At 32.5% G+C, this 17,520-nt stretch overlaps 1 protein-coding gene and 1 pseudogene across 2 annotated transcripts; both read left to right on the plus strand.

The window, feature by feature from the left end:
• The first annotated feature begins 8,937 nt into the window (after positions 1–8,937).
• LOC124919390 (putative E3 ubiquitin-protein ligase XBAT34) lies at positions 8,938–13,803 on the plus strand. 2 transcript variants are annotated; one of them, XR_007097572.1, is made up of 11 exons: positions 8,938–9,172; positions 9,330–9,444; positions 9,581–9,661; positions 9,795–9,883; positions 9,977–10,068; positions 10,507–10,591; positions 11,075–11,177; positions 11,899–11,984; positions 12,410–13,168; positions 13,252–13,315; positions 13,531–13,803. XR_007097572.1 is itself a non-coding variant. In XM_047459623.1 (10 exons), the coding sequence occupies exons 1-9, from the start codon at positions 9,071–9,073 to the stop codon at positions 13,151–13,153; spliced, it is 1,497 nt and encodes a 498-aa protein (XP_047315579.1). In that variant the 5' UTR covers positions 8,938–9,070; the 3' UTR covers positions 13,154–13,168; positions 13,252–13,529. The 2 variants fall into 2 exon arrangements, 1 of the variants encoding a protein (XP_047315579.1); XM_047459623.1 differs by lacking the exon at positions 13,531–13,803 and having other exon boundaries at positions 13,252–13,529.
• A 3,004-nt stretch (positions 13,804–16,807) lies between these two features.
• On the plus strand, positions 16,808–17,269 carry LOC124919392 (annotated as a pseudogene).
• Positions 17,270–17,520: the final 251 nt, after the last annotated feature.

Genomic DNA, 17,520 nt, shown 5'->3' on the forward strand with positions numbered 1-17,520 from the left:
ATGTTCTCTGCATTTGCCAAAAGACACATTGAGTGTGCTTCACTTGTTAACTCGTATAAGTCTTGCAAACTTCGCATCTTCGATTGTCTCGGCTCTTCTTCATCATTAGATGTTTGAGAGGTTGTTGGTGCTAATATCGGTTTAGTGGTTGATGACTCTCCTTTTTCTTCCTGTTGAGATTCCTCCTTTTTGTTGTTCCAATCCCATGCACTTTCTTCATTCACTCGCACATCTCACCTTACGACCACCTTCTTTTCAATTGGGTCGAATAACTTGAAAGCCTTCGTTTTCTCGTCATATCTGATGAAGATGTATTTTTTGCTCTTATCATCCAGTTTGGTTCTTCTTTGATCCGGTATATGCGCGTAGGCCACACTACCAAATACCTTTAAATGAAATACGGTCGGTTTTTGTCCTCTCCAAGCTTCTTGTGGTGTTAGATCCGCCAATTTTCCGTGCGGGCATTGATTTTGGACATACACAGCACATTGCACCGCTTCTGCCCAAAACTCTTTCGGCATCTTTTTGCTCTTCATCATAGACCGAACCATGTCGAGGATAATCCGATTTTTCCTCTCGGTCACGCCATTTTGTTGAGGTGAGTAGGGCGTCATTAAGAATCTCTTAATCCCTTGTTCCTTGCAATAGACTGTGAAAGAGGTTGACATGTACTCTCCTCTATCTGACCGTATGGCCTTGATGAAAAAACCAGTCGTCTTTTCCACTAATACCTTGAATTTCTTGAATGCCTCGAATGCTTCCGATTTTTACCCAAGTCTTCCTTGTGTAGTCATCAATGAATGTAATAAAGTACATCTTCCAACTGTATGACTTAGGTGTGATTGGGCCGCATATATCGGTGTGAATCAGCTCGAGAGACTTCCTTGCACTATATTCTGCCTTCTTTGGGAATGAGTTCCTTACTTGTTTTCCAAGTACACATCCCTCGCAAAATTTCTTGGTGTAATCCATGTCTGGTAGCCCGTGAACCATATCCTTTTTTCCTAACTCTTATAGGTCGCCATAGTTTAGGTGTCTAAATCGTAAGTGCCACAGCGAGGCTTTATCCACCATTTTGACTTGCAGACATTGTTCTCGAACGTTTCTCAAGTTGAGTTTGAACGTTCGATTATTGGTCATCTCAACTTATGTAAGCAACCTTCTCGAACGTTCTTTAAATGTAACATTCGGTCTTTCATGAGTACTGAGTATCCCTTCTCCAATAGTTGCCCCAAGCTAATAATATTACTCTTCAAGTCAGGGACAAAGTATACATTTTCAATTGACCCTTCTTTACCATCGTCATGTGAGAAACATATTCTACCTCGGCCCTTTACTTGAACCTTCAATTCATCCCCAAATGACACGTACCCATTCTTTATCTCTTGTATCTCCACAAAAAAAATTCTTGTTCCCGCACATATGATTGTTGGCTCTAGTATCGAGATACCACAACGTCTCCTTGTCGGAAGTGGTGTCTTTATAGGCCATCATAAGAATATCGACTTCTCTTGTCTCCTCTTCCACGACCAGATTCGCGTTCTCTTCTATCCTTTTTCATAATAGCACTCTTTTGCATAGTGCCCATATTTGTCGTAGTTGTGACATTCGACGTTTGATTTGCACTCTTTTGCGTAATGCCCATGCTTTCCGCAGTTGTAGCATTCAATAGTTGGATGATTTGACCGGCCGTCTCTCCCACGACCACGTCCTTGACCATGTCAATTATGTTGGCTTGACTGATCCTTTTCTTCATAATTGTTTCCACGTCCTCGGCCTCCGCTGGAGCCATGACCACGACCTCCACGACCGCGTCCCCTTCATCGATTGTGTTGCGCATACATTACTATGTCCTCCTTGATGGTTTCCTTGGTTTATAAGGCTTCTTCGAGCAACTCTTGTTTTTTCTAACTCTTCCACTACTCATGTGCTTCAAGAGAACCAGCAAGATCATCAACGGTCATCTCTTCCAGACTCTTTGATTCCTCGATTGCACAAACGACGTTTTCAAAATTCTCGGTCAATGACCGTAGAATCTTCTCCACAACTCTTGCATCGGAGAGGGTTTCTCCATTGTGTTTAAGTTGATTCACCATTGTTTGCACACGTGTGATCGGTAGAAATTCCTTCTGACTCCTTCATCTTCATGTCCTCTAATTCGCCTCAAAGAGTTTGAAGTCGCACTTGTTTAACTCGATCGGCACCCTTGAAAACCTTCTCTAAAATGTCCCATGCTTCCTTCAAATTTTCTGCACCTGCAATTTTCTCGAAACCCAACTTGTCCACCATTTGAAACAGGAGGTAGAGAGCGGTCTTATCTTTCATTCGTGTTTCTTTCAACGCCCTCAACTGAGTCGCCGAAAGATTCCCGTTTCAGCCGGTTCTTCATAACCATCTTCGACTACTTCCCATATGTCTTGTGCACCGAGTAAAGCTTGCATCTGAATACTCCAATTATCAAAGTTGGTTTTAGTGAGTCGCGGCAGTGGTATCTGCCCCAGCGCTTTGTTTGTCATGGCGCTCTGATACCAATTTGAGAAAATTAAACTTTTGGAGGAAGATGAGATAAAAAGACTCTTGAGAATTTCTTCTATAAGACTGAAACAAATGTTTTTTTATTCTTTTCTCTCACTCATCATATTCAGCACACACACATTTATTTATAGTTTCTTAACAGAAAACAAAACGTACAAGAAATGAAAACAGCAATTAAAGACAAAAACTGTAACAACAATATTTAAGGGTGACCCCTGGTTACTAAAACTGCTAAAACGTTTAAGATCGCCACCATTAAAGATTAAACTTAAAAGGAATTCAATTTATTATTTAAAATATCGCTGACCGTTATTTGAGTTTATTGTGTAACAGTTGTCAGTGTTTCTTTAAGTTGTTGTCAGCGCTTCTTTAGGTTGTTGTCAGCGCTTCTTCAACCCTGTTGTTGAAGCAAGTTTGTTGTCAGTGTGTTGAACACAACTCTTCTATTGGCAACCCTGCTACCAATGCCTCTTCAGCTCTACTGCTCGCGTCTCTTCAGCTTTACTTGCGCATTTAAACATTTGCAGAACTTAGTTTTATTTAATTATCAATGCATCATCAAAATTTTGTTGTATTAATTTTTATTATCCTAAGTTCATTTTAATCAATTAAAGCGTTTTTCTTAATTCAGCTTAATTAAAGATTTCTTCTTTAATATTAACTTAATTAATTTTTTATTTTTTTTCTTTAATTTAATCTAACAAGATCTTTAAAGCTGAGGTAGAGAAACAATGTGGAAAACAAATTAAAATCGTGAGATCAGATAGAGGTGGAGAGTACTATGATAGATACACTAAGAATGGACAAGCATCTAGTCCATTTGTGAGATTTTTTCAAGAAAATGGGATTGTTTCTCAATATATTATGCCTAGTTCTTCGGACCAAATTGGTATAGCTTAAAGAAGAACTCGAACATTATTGGACATGGTGTGTAGTATGCTTGTTAGTTCCAAACTCCCTAAGTCTTTACGGACTGAAGCTCTTAAGACGGTAGTGTACATATTAAATCGAGTTCCAACAAAGGTCGTCCAAAAGACACCATTTGAGTTATTCAAAGGTTGGAAACCGAGTTTACGACATGTGCATGTTTGGGGTTCTCCATCTGAAGTGAGAGTTTATAATCCTCAAGAAAAGAAGTTGGACTCAAGGACTATTAGTGGGTATTTCGTTGGATATGTCGATAGGCCTAAGGGATACAAATTTTATTGTCCGTCTAATAACACTAGGTTTGTGGAATCAAGGAACGCAAAATTTCTTGAGAATGACTTGATTAGTGGGAGTGATCAATCTGAGTATTGGTCCTGACTCTTGAGAAAGATTATTCATACGTTTCGTGTACAACTTTGAGTTATGGAGTGACTGTTGTTAATAATTTGCCTCAAGTTCAAGAAAATGTTGAACAATCGGTTCAAGATATTCCACAAAATGTTGAACCTAATCTTGTAGATCATGAAATATAACAGATACATGAACCTGTTGAACAACCTATTGAACAACATGATCCTGATACTTAGGAGAATATTGATCAAATGGTAAGGAGATCTACTAGGATAAAGAGGTCATCAATTCCTAGTGACTATATTGTTAGAAATTAAAGTAATAATAATAATAATAATTAAGGAGTCTTTGGTTGTTAAAGAGCATTCGTATGAAGGATTGTTCACCAAGTATAGCCCTGGTAGTGAAGGGTGACAAGTTAAATTTAAACCAATGTCCGAAAAATGAGCTTAAACGAGAACAAATGAAAACCATTCCATATCCTTCAATTGTTGGAAGCTTTATGTATGCTCAGGTCTGCACTAGACCAGACATTGCATTTTCTGTTGGAATGTTAGGAAGATATCAGAGTAATCCAGGTCTTGACCACTGGAGAGCTGTAAAGAAGGTATGGAGATATCTTCAAAGGACAAAAGACTACATGATCATATACAGACAAACTGATAATTTAGAGGTGATTGGCTACTTCGATTCAGACTTTGCTGGTTTTGTTGATTCTAGAAAATCAACATCTGATTATGTTTCCATGCTTACAAGTGGAGTTATATCTTGGAGAAATGCAAAACAGACTTTGATTGTCACTTCTACTATGGAAGCAGAATTAGTATCATGTTTTGAAGCTACTAATCATGGTGTATGGTTGAAGAATTTCATATCAAGTCTTAGAATTATGGATTCAATATCTAGGCCATTGAGATTATATTATGATAATTTAGTTGTTGTATTTATGGCTAAGAACAATAAAAGTGGTAGTCGAAATAAACACATTGACACTAAGTACATAGCCATAAGAAACGTGTTAAAGAGAAGAAAGTGGTCATTGAGCACGTTAGCACTGAATTAATGATTGTCAATCCTTTGACTAAAGGCATGCAACCAAAGAATTTTAAGGATCATGTAGTACGAATGGGACTTGGTCCTGTATTATAATTTTCAGTTGTACGTACGTTTATTTTTTTTATAAAACTCTAATCTAGTTGATATTTTTCTCATTTGGTTTTGTATACATATTTTTGTCTTGAGAAATATCATTAAAACTTGGACATATAATAAACATGGGATTTATTCATTAAGTAATAGAGTGGTAATCTATATATATATATATATATATATATAATGATTCTTAATTTTTAAAGTGTCCGGATTGCCGGGTCGAGAGTTGTGGTTAATTTGGATAATTATGTGAGAGTAAATGAATACTTGGGTCGGATTGTGGGTTGACCCACCCATAAACTTAAAACGGTTAAAAATAAATTTAAAAATGTTATTTGTAAGTTTCAAACTTGCAACCTAACAAAACAAGTACAACCATTTAACCAACTAAACTAACAACACTTTATATTTAAGATTCAACATCAAATTTGATGAACGCGAGACATTTTAACAATAAAAGTTCAAATTTTTAACTAACTAATCTATATATATATATATATATATAATGATGCTTAATTTTTAAAGTGTCCGGATTGCCGGGTCGAGAGCTGTGGTTAATTTGGATATTTATGTGAGAGTAAATGGATACTTGGGTCGGATTGTGGGTTGACCCGCCCATAAACTTAAAATGGTTAAAAATAAATTTAAAAATATTATTTGTAGGTTTCGAACTTACAACCTAGCAAAACAAGTACAACCCTTTAACCAACTAAACTAACAACACTTTTTATTTAAGATTCAACACTTAATTTGATGAACGCGAGACATTTTAATAATAAAAGTTCAAATTTTTAACTAACTAATCTATATATATATATATATAATGATGCTTAATTTTTAAAGTGTCCGGATTGCCGGGTCGAGAGCTGTGGTTAATTTGGATATTTATGTGAGAGTAAATGGATACTTTGCTAGATTATGGGCTGACCCGCCCATAAACTTAAAACGATTTAAAATAAATTTAAAAATGTTATTTGTATGTTTCGAACTTGCAACCTAACAAAACAAGTACAACTTTTAACCAAATGTGATTGAGATGTGGTTTGTCGAGGGATAATAGACCGATATCATTTGAAACTAGTTAAAGAAATATGAATAATATATTTAATTGACCAAAGTGTGAGGTCACGATGCTAATTATTAAAAAATATATATATAATGATGCTTAATTTTTAAAAAGTGTCTGGATTGTCGGGTCGAGAGTTGTGGTTAATTTGGATATTTATGTGAGAGTAAATGGATACTTTGGACGGATTGTGGGTTGACCCGCCCATAAACTTAAAACGGTTAAAAATAAATTTAAAAATGTTATTTGTAGGTTTTGAACTTGCAACTTAACAAAACAAGTAAAATCCTTTAACCAACTAGACTAACAACACTTTTTATTTAAAATTCAACACCAAATTTGATGAACGCAAGACATTTTAATAATAAAAGTTCAAATTTTTAAGTAACTAATCTATATATATAATGATGCTTAATTTTTAAAGTGTCCGGATTGCCAGGTCGAGAGCTGGTTAATTTGGATATTTATAGGAGAGTAAATGGATACTTGGGTGGATTGTGGGTTGACCCGCCCATAAACTTAAAACGGTTTAAAATAAATTTAAAAATGTTATTTGTAGGTTTTGAACTTGCAACCTAACAAAATAAGTACAACCTTTAACCAAATGTGATTGAGATGTGGTTTGTCGAGGGATAATAGACCGATATCATTTGAAAATAGTTAAAGAAATATGAATCATATATTTAATTGACCAAAGTGTGAGGTCACGATACTAATTATTTTAAAAAATATGAATCAAATATTTGATTGACAAAGTGAAAATGTAAAGTCACGAAATGAGAGATTCATTCGGAAAAAATATGTGATAAAACATGTGAGAAAATAAGTTATTTTATCGAAGTGAATAAAATGTGGAATGAGAGCATTATATTTTTTATTTTAATAATTTTAAACATTGAATAAATATTATTATAATTTATTTTATTTTTATCCTTATCCGTGTGCATCGTACGGAAATTTTACTAGTTAAGAAGTAAAGTATATTGTAATACATGGAAGATAATACTCGTTCTAGAGGACATATCGCCATGATTCATTTACTTTGCTTCTTGTGGTAATTATAATGATGACATATGGACCAATTGGGAGAATTGGGAGAATGTTAGTTTTATCTCCTAATTTAATTAGATAATGTTTAAATTAATTAATAAAGTTGTCCACATGTCGTATTTGAGTAGTGGGATCAAGTATATCCCTACTAGGGATGGCAATGAGGCGGTTCGGGGCGGGAAATGCAATTACCATCCCCGCACCGTTTTAATTTCGGGGATTTTTTTAATACCATCCCCGCCCCGTTTGGTTTTTTTCGGTTTCGGAGAATCCCACGATGCACCGTTAATAATTTTTATTTAAAAAATAAATATATATTATACAATAAAATTATATAAACCAATTTTTTAATATAATATATATTATAATATATTAAAAATTTATATTATTATAAAGAAATAATTTCAATACTCTTATAAAATATAGTAAATAAATAAATATATTGGTGATTTAATATATTTAATTGTGTTTATGGTATTCGGGGTAGAATCGGGATGAAAACGGGGTGAAATCGGGGCGGGGCGGGTCGGGGGACACAAATACCATCCCCGCCCCATCCTCGCCCCATCCTCGTTCGGTTTCGGGGGAAAACCGTCCCAAACAAGGCAATTCGATTCGGTTTTCGCGGGACGGTTTCAAATTGCCATTCTTAATCCCTACTTAGCCAAATGTTCACTCGGTTAAATGTCCACTTGTCCAAACATGGAAATAACACGTAATAATAACTTCTTTAATAGAGAGAAGTTTCTAAATTGCTTTCATTGTTTGGATATAAAAAGTCTCTAGACTCATTTTTTAGTAACGCTCCTATACTATCTAATAAAAAAAAATAAGAGCTTAAAAGTAAAAAGAATAAATCATAGAAGAAATGTTTATAGGGATTAAGGAATGGCTATAACTTGGTCTGTTTTTTTTGGCTTCCACATTAATTACATGATTTGACCCTGTAACTTACCTACAAATCAAAAATTAATTTAGTGTCGGCATATAAAAAATAGAGAAGACGATAAAATACTAAAAAAACAAGCACCTCACAACTAAATTGGCTTATCTCTGAACGCAGCCTTTAGAAACTTTGCATTATAATAATGAAAATTGTATTAGTTTTATGTTGACTTAAAATATCCTTACTTACTTAGTAAGTAATAGAGTTAAAAATTATTCCACCAAAACAGATTAAGCAAATGTCTTTTAAAACTAATCTAATGTTTGGTTAATAAAAATAATAATTAAAAATGTTAAATTTCAGATTTAAATAAAACAACTAAAAATTAGAGAATTATATTTAAAAGTAATACAATTTCAAGTTATTCACATGTAGTGGTTCTTCGGTTCGATTTCAAGTTACTCGAGTTTCTCAATTCGGGTTCTTCTGATATTCATTTTTTTAAGCAAATTTGAAAACCGCTCCTCTAAAAAAAATAATAAAAGAAATAAAATTGTAAACATCCAATGATCAAAGAACAACTCTTCTTAAAATTTTACTCAACCTATTCGGTTTATTTTGAATTTGGTGAATTCAAATTTGATCGAATATTCGATTCAGATGAAATATTGAACACACCAACACAATTATATTTTTATTATAATAATTGCCTATCAACTTACCTGATTTAATATATAATAAAATATTTAATTATTTAATTATATTTAATAAAATAAATAATAAAAATAAAATCGATTTTCAGAAAATAAAATTGGATTTGAAAACTAAAAATAAAATTCGAATTATTTATTTGAATTCAATAAATTCGTTACTTAATATCGAAACCCTATTCATGGGTTTGAAAGACTTAATTTAGAAGTAAATAATTGGTCTTCTTCCTTATTAAAGGTTGCATATTTATTATGTGACATCGGCAGTTTATTCATTCCATCTTCATTATTTCTGCAGCTGGATTTCTCCACTTTTCGTTTTCCCACTTCACCTTTCTACTACCACCGAAGAGGAATTTATTGATCGTCAACCCTAAAATCATCCTCATACAAATGGGCCAACAACAATCGAAGGATGAGTTACTGTACCAGCAAGTCAATTATTGTAACATCGAGGGAATTAAAGCTCTCCATAGAGATGGCTCTGGACTGGAGGTATCAATCATATTTACGGTTGAAACTTTCTTTTTACTTATTACTTCAATCACTTTGACCAAGAGAATTAGTCTTGTACCTAAGCCCGATCGATGTGTATGAATTTCTATTATCGATGCTTCTTAAGAATCCTGATATGAATCTCATATTTGTATAGTGGGTTGATAGAGATGGGAAAACACCTCTGATTGCCGCTTGCCTGAATTCAGAACTGTACAGTGTTGCTAAGACTTTGATTGAATTAGGTGCTAATGTCAATGCATATCGTCCAGGTAATACACTAATGAGTTAACTTTACAACTCATTTTGAGTGGTTAATATATGGGTTTGAAATGGCTTGCATTTATTAGTTGGGAATTTCTTAATCTATGTTTTGTAGGCTTATTTGTATAATTATCTACTTTTCAGGACTTCATGCAGGGACTCCATTGCATCATGCTGCTAAAAGAGGCCTTGAACAGACTGTTAAGTTACTTCTTTCTCACGGTGGTAAGAATATTGCTACTATTATCATGTTGAATGCCATTTTGTTTGAATTTGTTTAGGATGAGAAGGGATGTTTCTTGTCCACTTATTGATTGTCTCACCTGTTGTTTTCCCTGTTTTTATTGTGAAATTGCAGCAAATGCATTAATAATGAATGATGGTTGTCAAACTCCCCTTGATGTTGCTAGAGCCAAAGGGCATAACAATGTTGTTCGTGCAATTGAGGTTTTTCAAAAGTTTTCTTTGCATTTTTCCTGTTTTTATGTTTCCATTAATGTACTGATGTTAACTTGAGTGACCATCTTTTAACCTGTGCAGAATCATATCTGCCTTTTTGCTGGTTGGTTGAGGGAGATTTATGGTCCTGGCTTCCTTGAAGCATTTGTGCCACAACTTCTTTCAAGGAAAGTGTGAGTATAGAATCTCTAGTTGCTTTATGGTTAAAATTTAATGTTGGCAGGTTTGATTCAGAAATATCTTTTAACTACAGACAATGGTTATGGATTCAGTTGGACCGAAAACCTGTAGTTAGAGAACTAATGCTCAAAGGTTCCCTGGGTTCAGTTGCATTTAACCAACGCATAATTATGCATATTTTTCTTTGTTCTTTATTAGAATTGAGCTCATGACTGACATTATTATCCCAGCCTCTGTATGAGTGTTAGTGTTCATGTTCAAACTCTGATGAATTGTTTTTCTTTCTTAAATCACATTCTTATGATATGTTTGGCATATGAACTTAGTGCTCCAAGATAACAATCTCTTGACCATGATATTATTTTTTGTTTTATTCCGGATTGATCTAGCCAATGTGCTGCAGATTGATGTTTTTTTGTTGTTTTTGGCAGTTGGGTTGTTGTCTTACCAAATGGCTCTTCCCGCGATCTTTCAAAGCCTTTCAAGTTGGAGCTTGCTATGTACTCCACTGTGCAGGTATTTATATTCACTGAATTGTTAAATAATTAGAAACTTCCCCTGGCCTATCTTGATATGGAGTATTTACCTTTTCTAGATCCTAATTTGATTTACTTAAGTACTTTCTGAACAATGTTGCATTCAACTTCTAATTGGAGATGAATAGCTTTAAAAAGGCACCGTATAACTATGTTCTCTTTAGTTTTATGTAAAGTTTTAAGGTTTATGTTGCTTGTTGATTTTGTTTATTGCTATTTGTTACCAAGTGAGATGGCTGTGGATGTGCTCTATTCTTTCTTTATCTCTACCTTCTGACCTTTCTCCCTCTTTTCTCTTTCCTTATATGTGAATACAAGGCTACCTTGTAACTGCTTCTAAGTAGTAAATTTTTTGTGTTGAGTAATCATTATTGTTGTCATTGTTCTGTATCTTAATTGTTCATGGTGTTTATATTTATCAGTATCATTTTAAAAGTGAGAAGATATTTGTTTGATAAAACAGGATGCCCAGCCTCGAACTCGTATTCCACTGTGGAAAGCCAATTTAGAAGAGCCAAATTTTAGCGTCGCCGATCCCACAGTGATAATTGTTGATATCTCCAACAGTAATTTCTTATCTTGATTCCTTGAAAAACTACTATCTATTGTTTCCATAAGTTTATTGATTGCATAGTCTCAAAAGGCCAGAAGAGGAGGCATTGTATTGTTAGGCATAAGTTATATTATGTTTATCTGTAACAACATGAAAACAGATTATAAGTGAGAGAAAGGGGGGTTGGGGGAGTGCAACTAAGAATGCCAAGAAGATCTTCTGATATTTTCTATTAGAATGTTTATTTAAAATCAAAATTAAGCCTATTTAGAAAAAAAAAATGATTTATGTGGTGCATGTTTTCCAATTTTCGTGTAGTACATTTTAGCAACCATTGGTTTTCGATAAAGAAGGATGATAACTGAACATGTTTGGGTTGGAATATAAGCGATAGTAATAGAAATTATATTCATTTTTGGTTAGTATTTAGAAAAATATGTTGAACTCGAAATGGATGTCTTCTCTGTTATTTGTAAGCCACCTTATCATCCCTTTGATGGAGTGAAATTATAAATTATTAGCATTGGATCTTCCTTTTTAGTATATTTAGATTTATCATCCTTTATCAGAGTGAAATTAGAAATTATTAGCACTGGAACTTCCTTTGGAGTATACTTAGATATGAATCAGTGAAGATTTTTGTGTGATTAATCTCCAGAAGCTTGTAGTAGTGATGCATTTGCATTATAATTTGGCTTTTTCATTAATATTGCTTATTTTTTTGTTTGTTTTAGAAACACGCATTAAACTTGGATCTGCAAATGTAAGCGACAAACACCAATTGCAGATGTTCTGCAATGCATGCAAGGGCATTCCCCAGGTACTGGAGATATCTTCATTCATGTTACCCTTTTGTAGTTTAAGTAAGGTTGACATTCAAGTTGCTCATAAACACATGGATTTGAATTTTCCTTGCTACCATGTCAGTGTTAATAAACATCTAATTGAAATTCTAATCCATCTGGCTAAAGAACAGGACAACAAAAAATAGAGAGAGAGAACTTTGAGGGCATAGTTTTGTCCAATTATCATGTTTCCCCTTGCTTGATTAATAGATATCAGATGTACCCACCTAAAATAGCTCACTGATAACAGTCTTGAACTGATAGGCTGAGGTATTCTATTCCTACTTAAAGCACCTTGATTCAAGTGAGGGGTTATGGCGACAGATGTTGTGCTAACCTCCTCCAGGAAAAAAAAAAACTGTTTACAATGACTGATACTAACCATATTTTCCAAAATCAGGTAATTCATTCTACCCTCCCAATCATTGCTCAAATGCCGATTGCTCCTCCAGCAGCAGTACCTGAAGAAGAAGATAAGGAGTTAGCTATGGCAATTCGTGCTTCCTTACAATCTGCAATGGAAGTAGGACCAGCTCATACCAATACCTCCAATGCATCTTCAAGTAATAATTACAATGGTTGGGATACTTCAACAAATCCTTCTTCAGAAACCTTACAATCTGCAATGGAAGTAGGACCAGCTCATACCAATACCTCCAATGCATCTTCCAGTAATAATTACAATGGTTGGGATACTTCAACAAATCCTTCTTCAGAAGCCAGCAATGGGTGGGAGATTGAGGAAGCTAGCACAAGCAACAACAAAAGGCCGTCTAAAAATGCCCATAACGCCCCCTCAGATCTAATCTTCAGTACGGCTATAACTGCTGTTCCATCTGCCCCGCCAATTGAACAAGCTGTCATAGAGGATGGTCCTATTCACTATCCTTCAATTGATATCGGCCCTCTTGATTTATCTTCACCTACAATAGAGGATGTGCCAACTAAAACTAAGAAAAAAGAAGATACTAATTTCTCTTCATCTTGTGTTATTTGTTTGGATGCCCCAACTGAGGGTGCTTGCATTCCATGTGGTCACATGGCTGGATGCATGTCTTGTTTAAACGAGATTAAAGCAAAGAATTGGGGCTGCCCTGTTTGTCGTGCCGATATTGTCCAGGTTGTGAGGCTTTATGCTGTATGATACCATGTGATTTTGGTAAGTAATCAGATTATCTTAATAATGGCTCCTATTTCTATCTGTCTTATACTATACAAGATGATGTGAAATTTCTTTGGCAGATGAAATCCAAGGAGTTGGGCTAGCTGTTGCAATGAAAGAAATTTGTGGTCATTTAATAATCATGTAAGTTTTCATATTGGAAATTATGTAGATGTTCTTGATTTGGTATTATCTTCTGAGCTATGCAAAATATGAGGGTCTTTGGTAGTGGTATTAAACTAGTGAGCTATGAACTATTATTTGAAAATTTGTATAGAGTTTGTATCTATCATTGATTTCAAATAGTGGCACACAGAAATGAGGTTTTCTCAATTCATATTTAATATTGTTTATCTTAGATGTGTTGTTGGCCCCAATTTCTTCACCAATTGGCAGCTTTTAATCAATTTGAGGGTCCCTTAATTTGCCAATTTAGCTACAAATCTGAGGAAGGCTGGGATTTGCTTATGTCATTTCTTTGTTTTTATTGTATTTGGAAATGCTGGTCCCAATGCTTATACTGAAAATGTTGGTCCCAAGTAAGTTTTCTCTTTTTTAATAACTATGGATAAAGAGAATATAGCTATTTATTTCAAATTCAACAATAAGGCCTTCTAAAAGGGTTTATTTAAGTAACATTTTGAGTTGAATTTATGAAAAGTTATGAATTCATCATATTATTTTGAGTTGAAGATTTAAAAGGTGTAAATATTTAAATTTTAAAAAAAAAAGATATTGGATATTTTGATTGATAAACTATTTGATGAAAGGTGATGAATTGATTAAAAATTATTTAAACAATTCCTAACCAATAAATTCTACATGTAAAAATTTAAACAAGTTGTAAAAGTATGTGGACATAAGTTATTGAATCTTAGGTTAGTGGGAAATGAGTTATCAAATTTAAGAAATGAACCAATAACATTAATTTTTATGTAGAAATTTAGATCACAATCATAATTTAAGTGGGAGGGTATTGAAATTTAAGGCACAAGAATTGTGGGTCATGAGTGTATTGACTGCGAAATTTTATTTTATTTTATTTTTTGTTAACTTTTTTAATTTAAAAATAAAAATCCCTTAAATTCTAAAAGTGATGTAAAGTTCTTAAAAAATAAAATAAACTAATTTAAAAAGAAAAATAATACTTTAAATATACATTCTACTTTAGTTAAGGAATCTGTTTGTTCGAAACAAATGAACAAAAACATGAAGAATATTAATCATTTTATTGGTTTTGGCATAATAATTAACAGCTTAATATGTAGGCAACTACTTCATTAACCAGTTATAAGCTATTTATATTTTAATTGGGTAATTATATAGGTCAACATATATATTTCATGCTTAGTATAAATTAAAAGTTCTATATTTTTTTCCTGCGAAATATGGTTTTTGAATAATCTACAATTTTTATTTGTTTATATGTTACATTGACTTACAACTTATTTAATTATCCATTGGAAATTTGGAATACATTGATAATTGGACATACATTTTGCGACGATTTACCAACATATAATTCTGTTGCTGTACGTCACTAGTCATTACTGATCAAATGCATTCCAAATTTCAATCATACTTATTTTTATTTTCTGAAATGAGCTCTTTTTTTAAGTGGGATACAAAATGAGATCAAATTAAAAAACATAAGAAATCAAATTAAGTAGGACATGTGTGATGTAGGATTATTTGTAAAAAAAACAGTTTAGTTTAGAGCTAAAATCAAACTATTTTATTTATTTATTAAGATAAAGACATTTAAGTTTTTAAAAAATAGATATTTTACCTCTATTTAAAAAGTACACAAATAAATAAATTTGTTACCTCACGTCAAATTATCTTATCAGTTACCAATATTAGTGTGGCAACATGAAGTGACAACTTTAAGTCAATAGTGATACATATGAGTCTTTAAATCTTAGTCCCGAGAATTTTAATTATTATTTTAAAATTTTATTCCAAGATATTCGTAATTTCGTATTATGTTCACTTCTAAATTTAATGATTCTTTAAATGTACTCATTAGTGATGACTAACTATTTTAATTTTTCTTTCATTTTATAATTTATATAATCTATAAATTATTATAATTGAAAATATATATATATATAATCAATATAAAATTGATCATAACCTAACTTTTCACCTACTTTGAATCTAGCTTCTTCCATAGTTTTATGTCACCAAATTTTTAATAAGTTTGTTTCTTAATTGTTAATTTACTAGATAATAATGATTTTTTTTTTGAAATCTAAAAAATAACAATGAAGTCATGGAGTCAAACGTGGATAGCATTATCTAATCTTTTTTCTTTATATTCGGCGAAAAATTTATGCTTAGATCACTCATTATCTTTGACAATCTCAATTTTTTCTGGTCACCGAAAGAGGTGAATTTTGCGTTGCTTAACGCTCTTGACAGCGTTTCTTTTTGTGTTTGGACCTTAATTTTTAGTAATATTCTTCAAAATTGCAATATTTTTTTTCAACGACGGAGAATTTTTAGCTATGAATTCTCCCCATAAATCAAGAGATCAAACTCCATACGTTGTCACGCGCGCCGGTCACCAAGAATTTGGCCGAAGGTAAATACATGTTTTTTTAGATATTTTTTAAACACGGAATAAATTGTATTTTTTAAAACACATAATACTCCAATTCTTTATCTCTTATTTATTTTAAGAAAAAAAAATTATTTTAGAAAAATATTTTGAACTTGTTTGATGTCAGGTTATTTGGAGTTGATTAATGAAAAAATAAATTATTTGGATTTTTAATTTTTTTTATTTTTATAATATTTTTTTTATAAAATAAATAAAAATATTTTAGTTGATAAATTAATTAATTAAATTGTAAAAAAAAATAAGGTGTGATATTTGTGCTTTAGTAAGAACTTAAAAAAAAACAACAGTAAACTTTTTTTAAAGTTGGTTTGATTTTTATTTTTTTAAATAAAACTATTTTATCGTGTTTTATATATTATCAATCATTCCACCACATTAATTAATTAAAATATCAAAATATTTTTATTTTATTTTTCTAAAATTCAAATTTTAAATATAAAAAATATTATAATAATTTAACCAATTAATAACTTATTTTTGAATATATTTTTTAATACTAAATAAAAATGTCAAATAACCCAATAACAAACCAACTCTAATGGTGTAATTTTGATATTTTTATGGGCAAATTACCTAGATAACTCTCAAATTACTTTAATCGCTTACTTTTAGCCCGCGAATTATTTTTTAAAATAAATTATTTCTTAAACTTTCTGAAAGATCATCAATGACCCTCAAATTATAAAAAAAAAGTCACCAAAGGTCTTTTTTGTTACAACATAACGACCTCTAATTAAAACCCTCATTTTCAACCATCATTCTCTCTCTTTCACTTTCTCTCTACAGATTTACAGAAGAAAAATATAGAATCATCTCTCTCCTTCACTCCAGTTCTCAGTCTCATCTTTTGCTAAAGATGTCGTAGGAGTCTTAAGATCCATCTTCTTTCGATCGAGCACGAATCTACCTTCAAATTAATCGTCGCTCCAATACGAAATTACCTCAAAATTCATCCTCGATCAAATACGAATTTATATCCATCGACATTGTTGCTCTAAGACATTGCTAAAATGTCTTGGGTAGGACCAAAAAATATTTGCTTGTCAACATCTCTCGCAAGTTATCTTGACAAGAAGTTGATTTTATTGTTGCTTGATGGAAGAAAGTTTTTGGGCATACTTCGTTCCTTTGACCAATTTGCAAATGTGGTGCTGGAAGGTTCTTATGAACGAGTTATATATAGTTGATGATATTTATTGTGGCATTCCTCTAGGTCTATATATTATTCGAGAGGAGAATGTGGTTCTAATTGGCGAAACGAATTTGGAAAAGGAAGAACTTCCTCCTCACATGACCTCTGTTTTAGTTGCATAAATAACAATGGCGCAAAAGGTGGAAAGAGAAGTTTTGGATCTGAAAGGTACAATGAGAAGGAGAATGAAATTCCTTGACATGGATTAATTGATGATTCTTGTGATTGTGTATTTATGAATCCATCCATTTTGGTCGAGTCTTTTTGTCCAAACCATAAAACCTACATACCTAATATCTTAGGTAGTGTTTCTTCTTTTCCATAGATTTGCATCTTTCTTTTTAATGAGAATCCTTAGTTAAGAGAGAATGGTCTGCTAGAGAAGCCCTAAGTTGTGATAAATGTTTGAGTTCTTGATATTGGTGCGAAAGAAATATATGTTAGAGGGTTAAAGAGAGACATGAGATAAAGTTTATAGTATTAGAACAATGGCTTGTATGATTAGACCTAGAAATTGCGATTTTGGTTACA

Source organism: Impatiens glandulifera, chromosome 1 (assembly GCF_907164915.1).
Source record: "Impatiens glandulifera chromosome 1, dImpGla2.1, whole genome shotgun sequence".
In the NCBI taxonomy this organism is placed as follows: domain Eukaryota; kingdom Viridiplantae; phylum Streptophyta; class Magnoliopsida; order Ericales; family Balsaminaceae; genus Impatiens; species Impatiens glandulifera.

Excerpts from the sequence above, each read along its gene's own strand:
- LOC124919390 (XM_047459623.1), top strand. The coding sequence starts at position 9,071 with ATGGGCCAACAACAATCGAAGGATGAGTTACTGTACCAGCAAGTCAAT. Across the intron at positions 9,173-9,329 it reads GAGATGGCTCTGGACTGGAG|TGGGTTGATAGAGATGGGAA; the intron begins GTATCAATCATA and ends ATATTTGTATAG. Across the intron at positions 9,884-9,976 it reads ATGTTGTTCGTGCAATTGAG|AATCATATCTGCCTTTTTGC; the intron begins GTTTTTCAAAAG and ends TAACCTGTGCAG.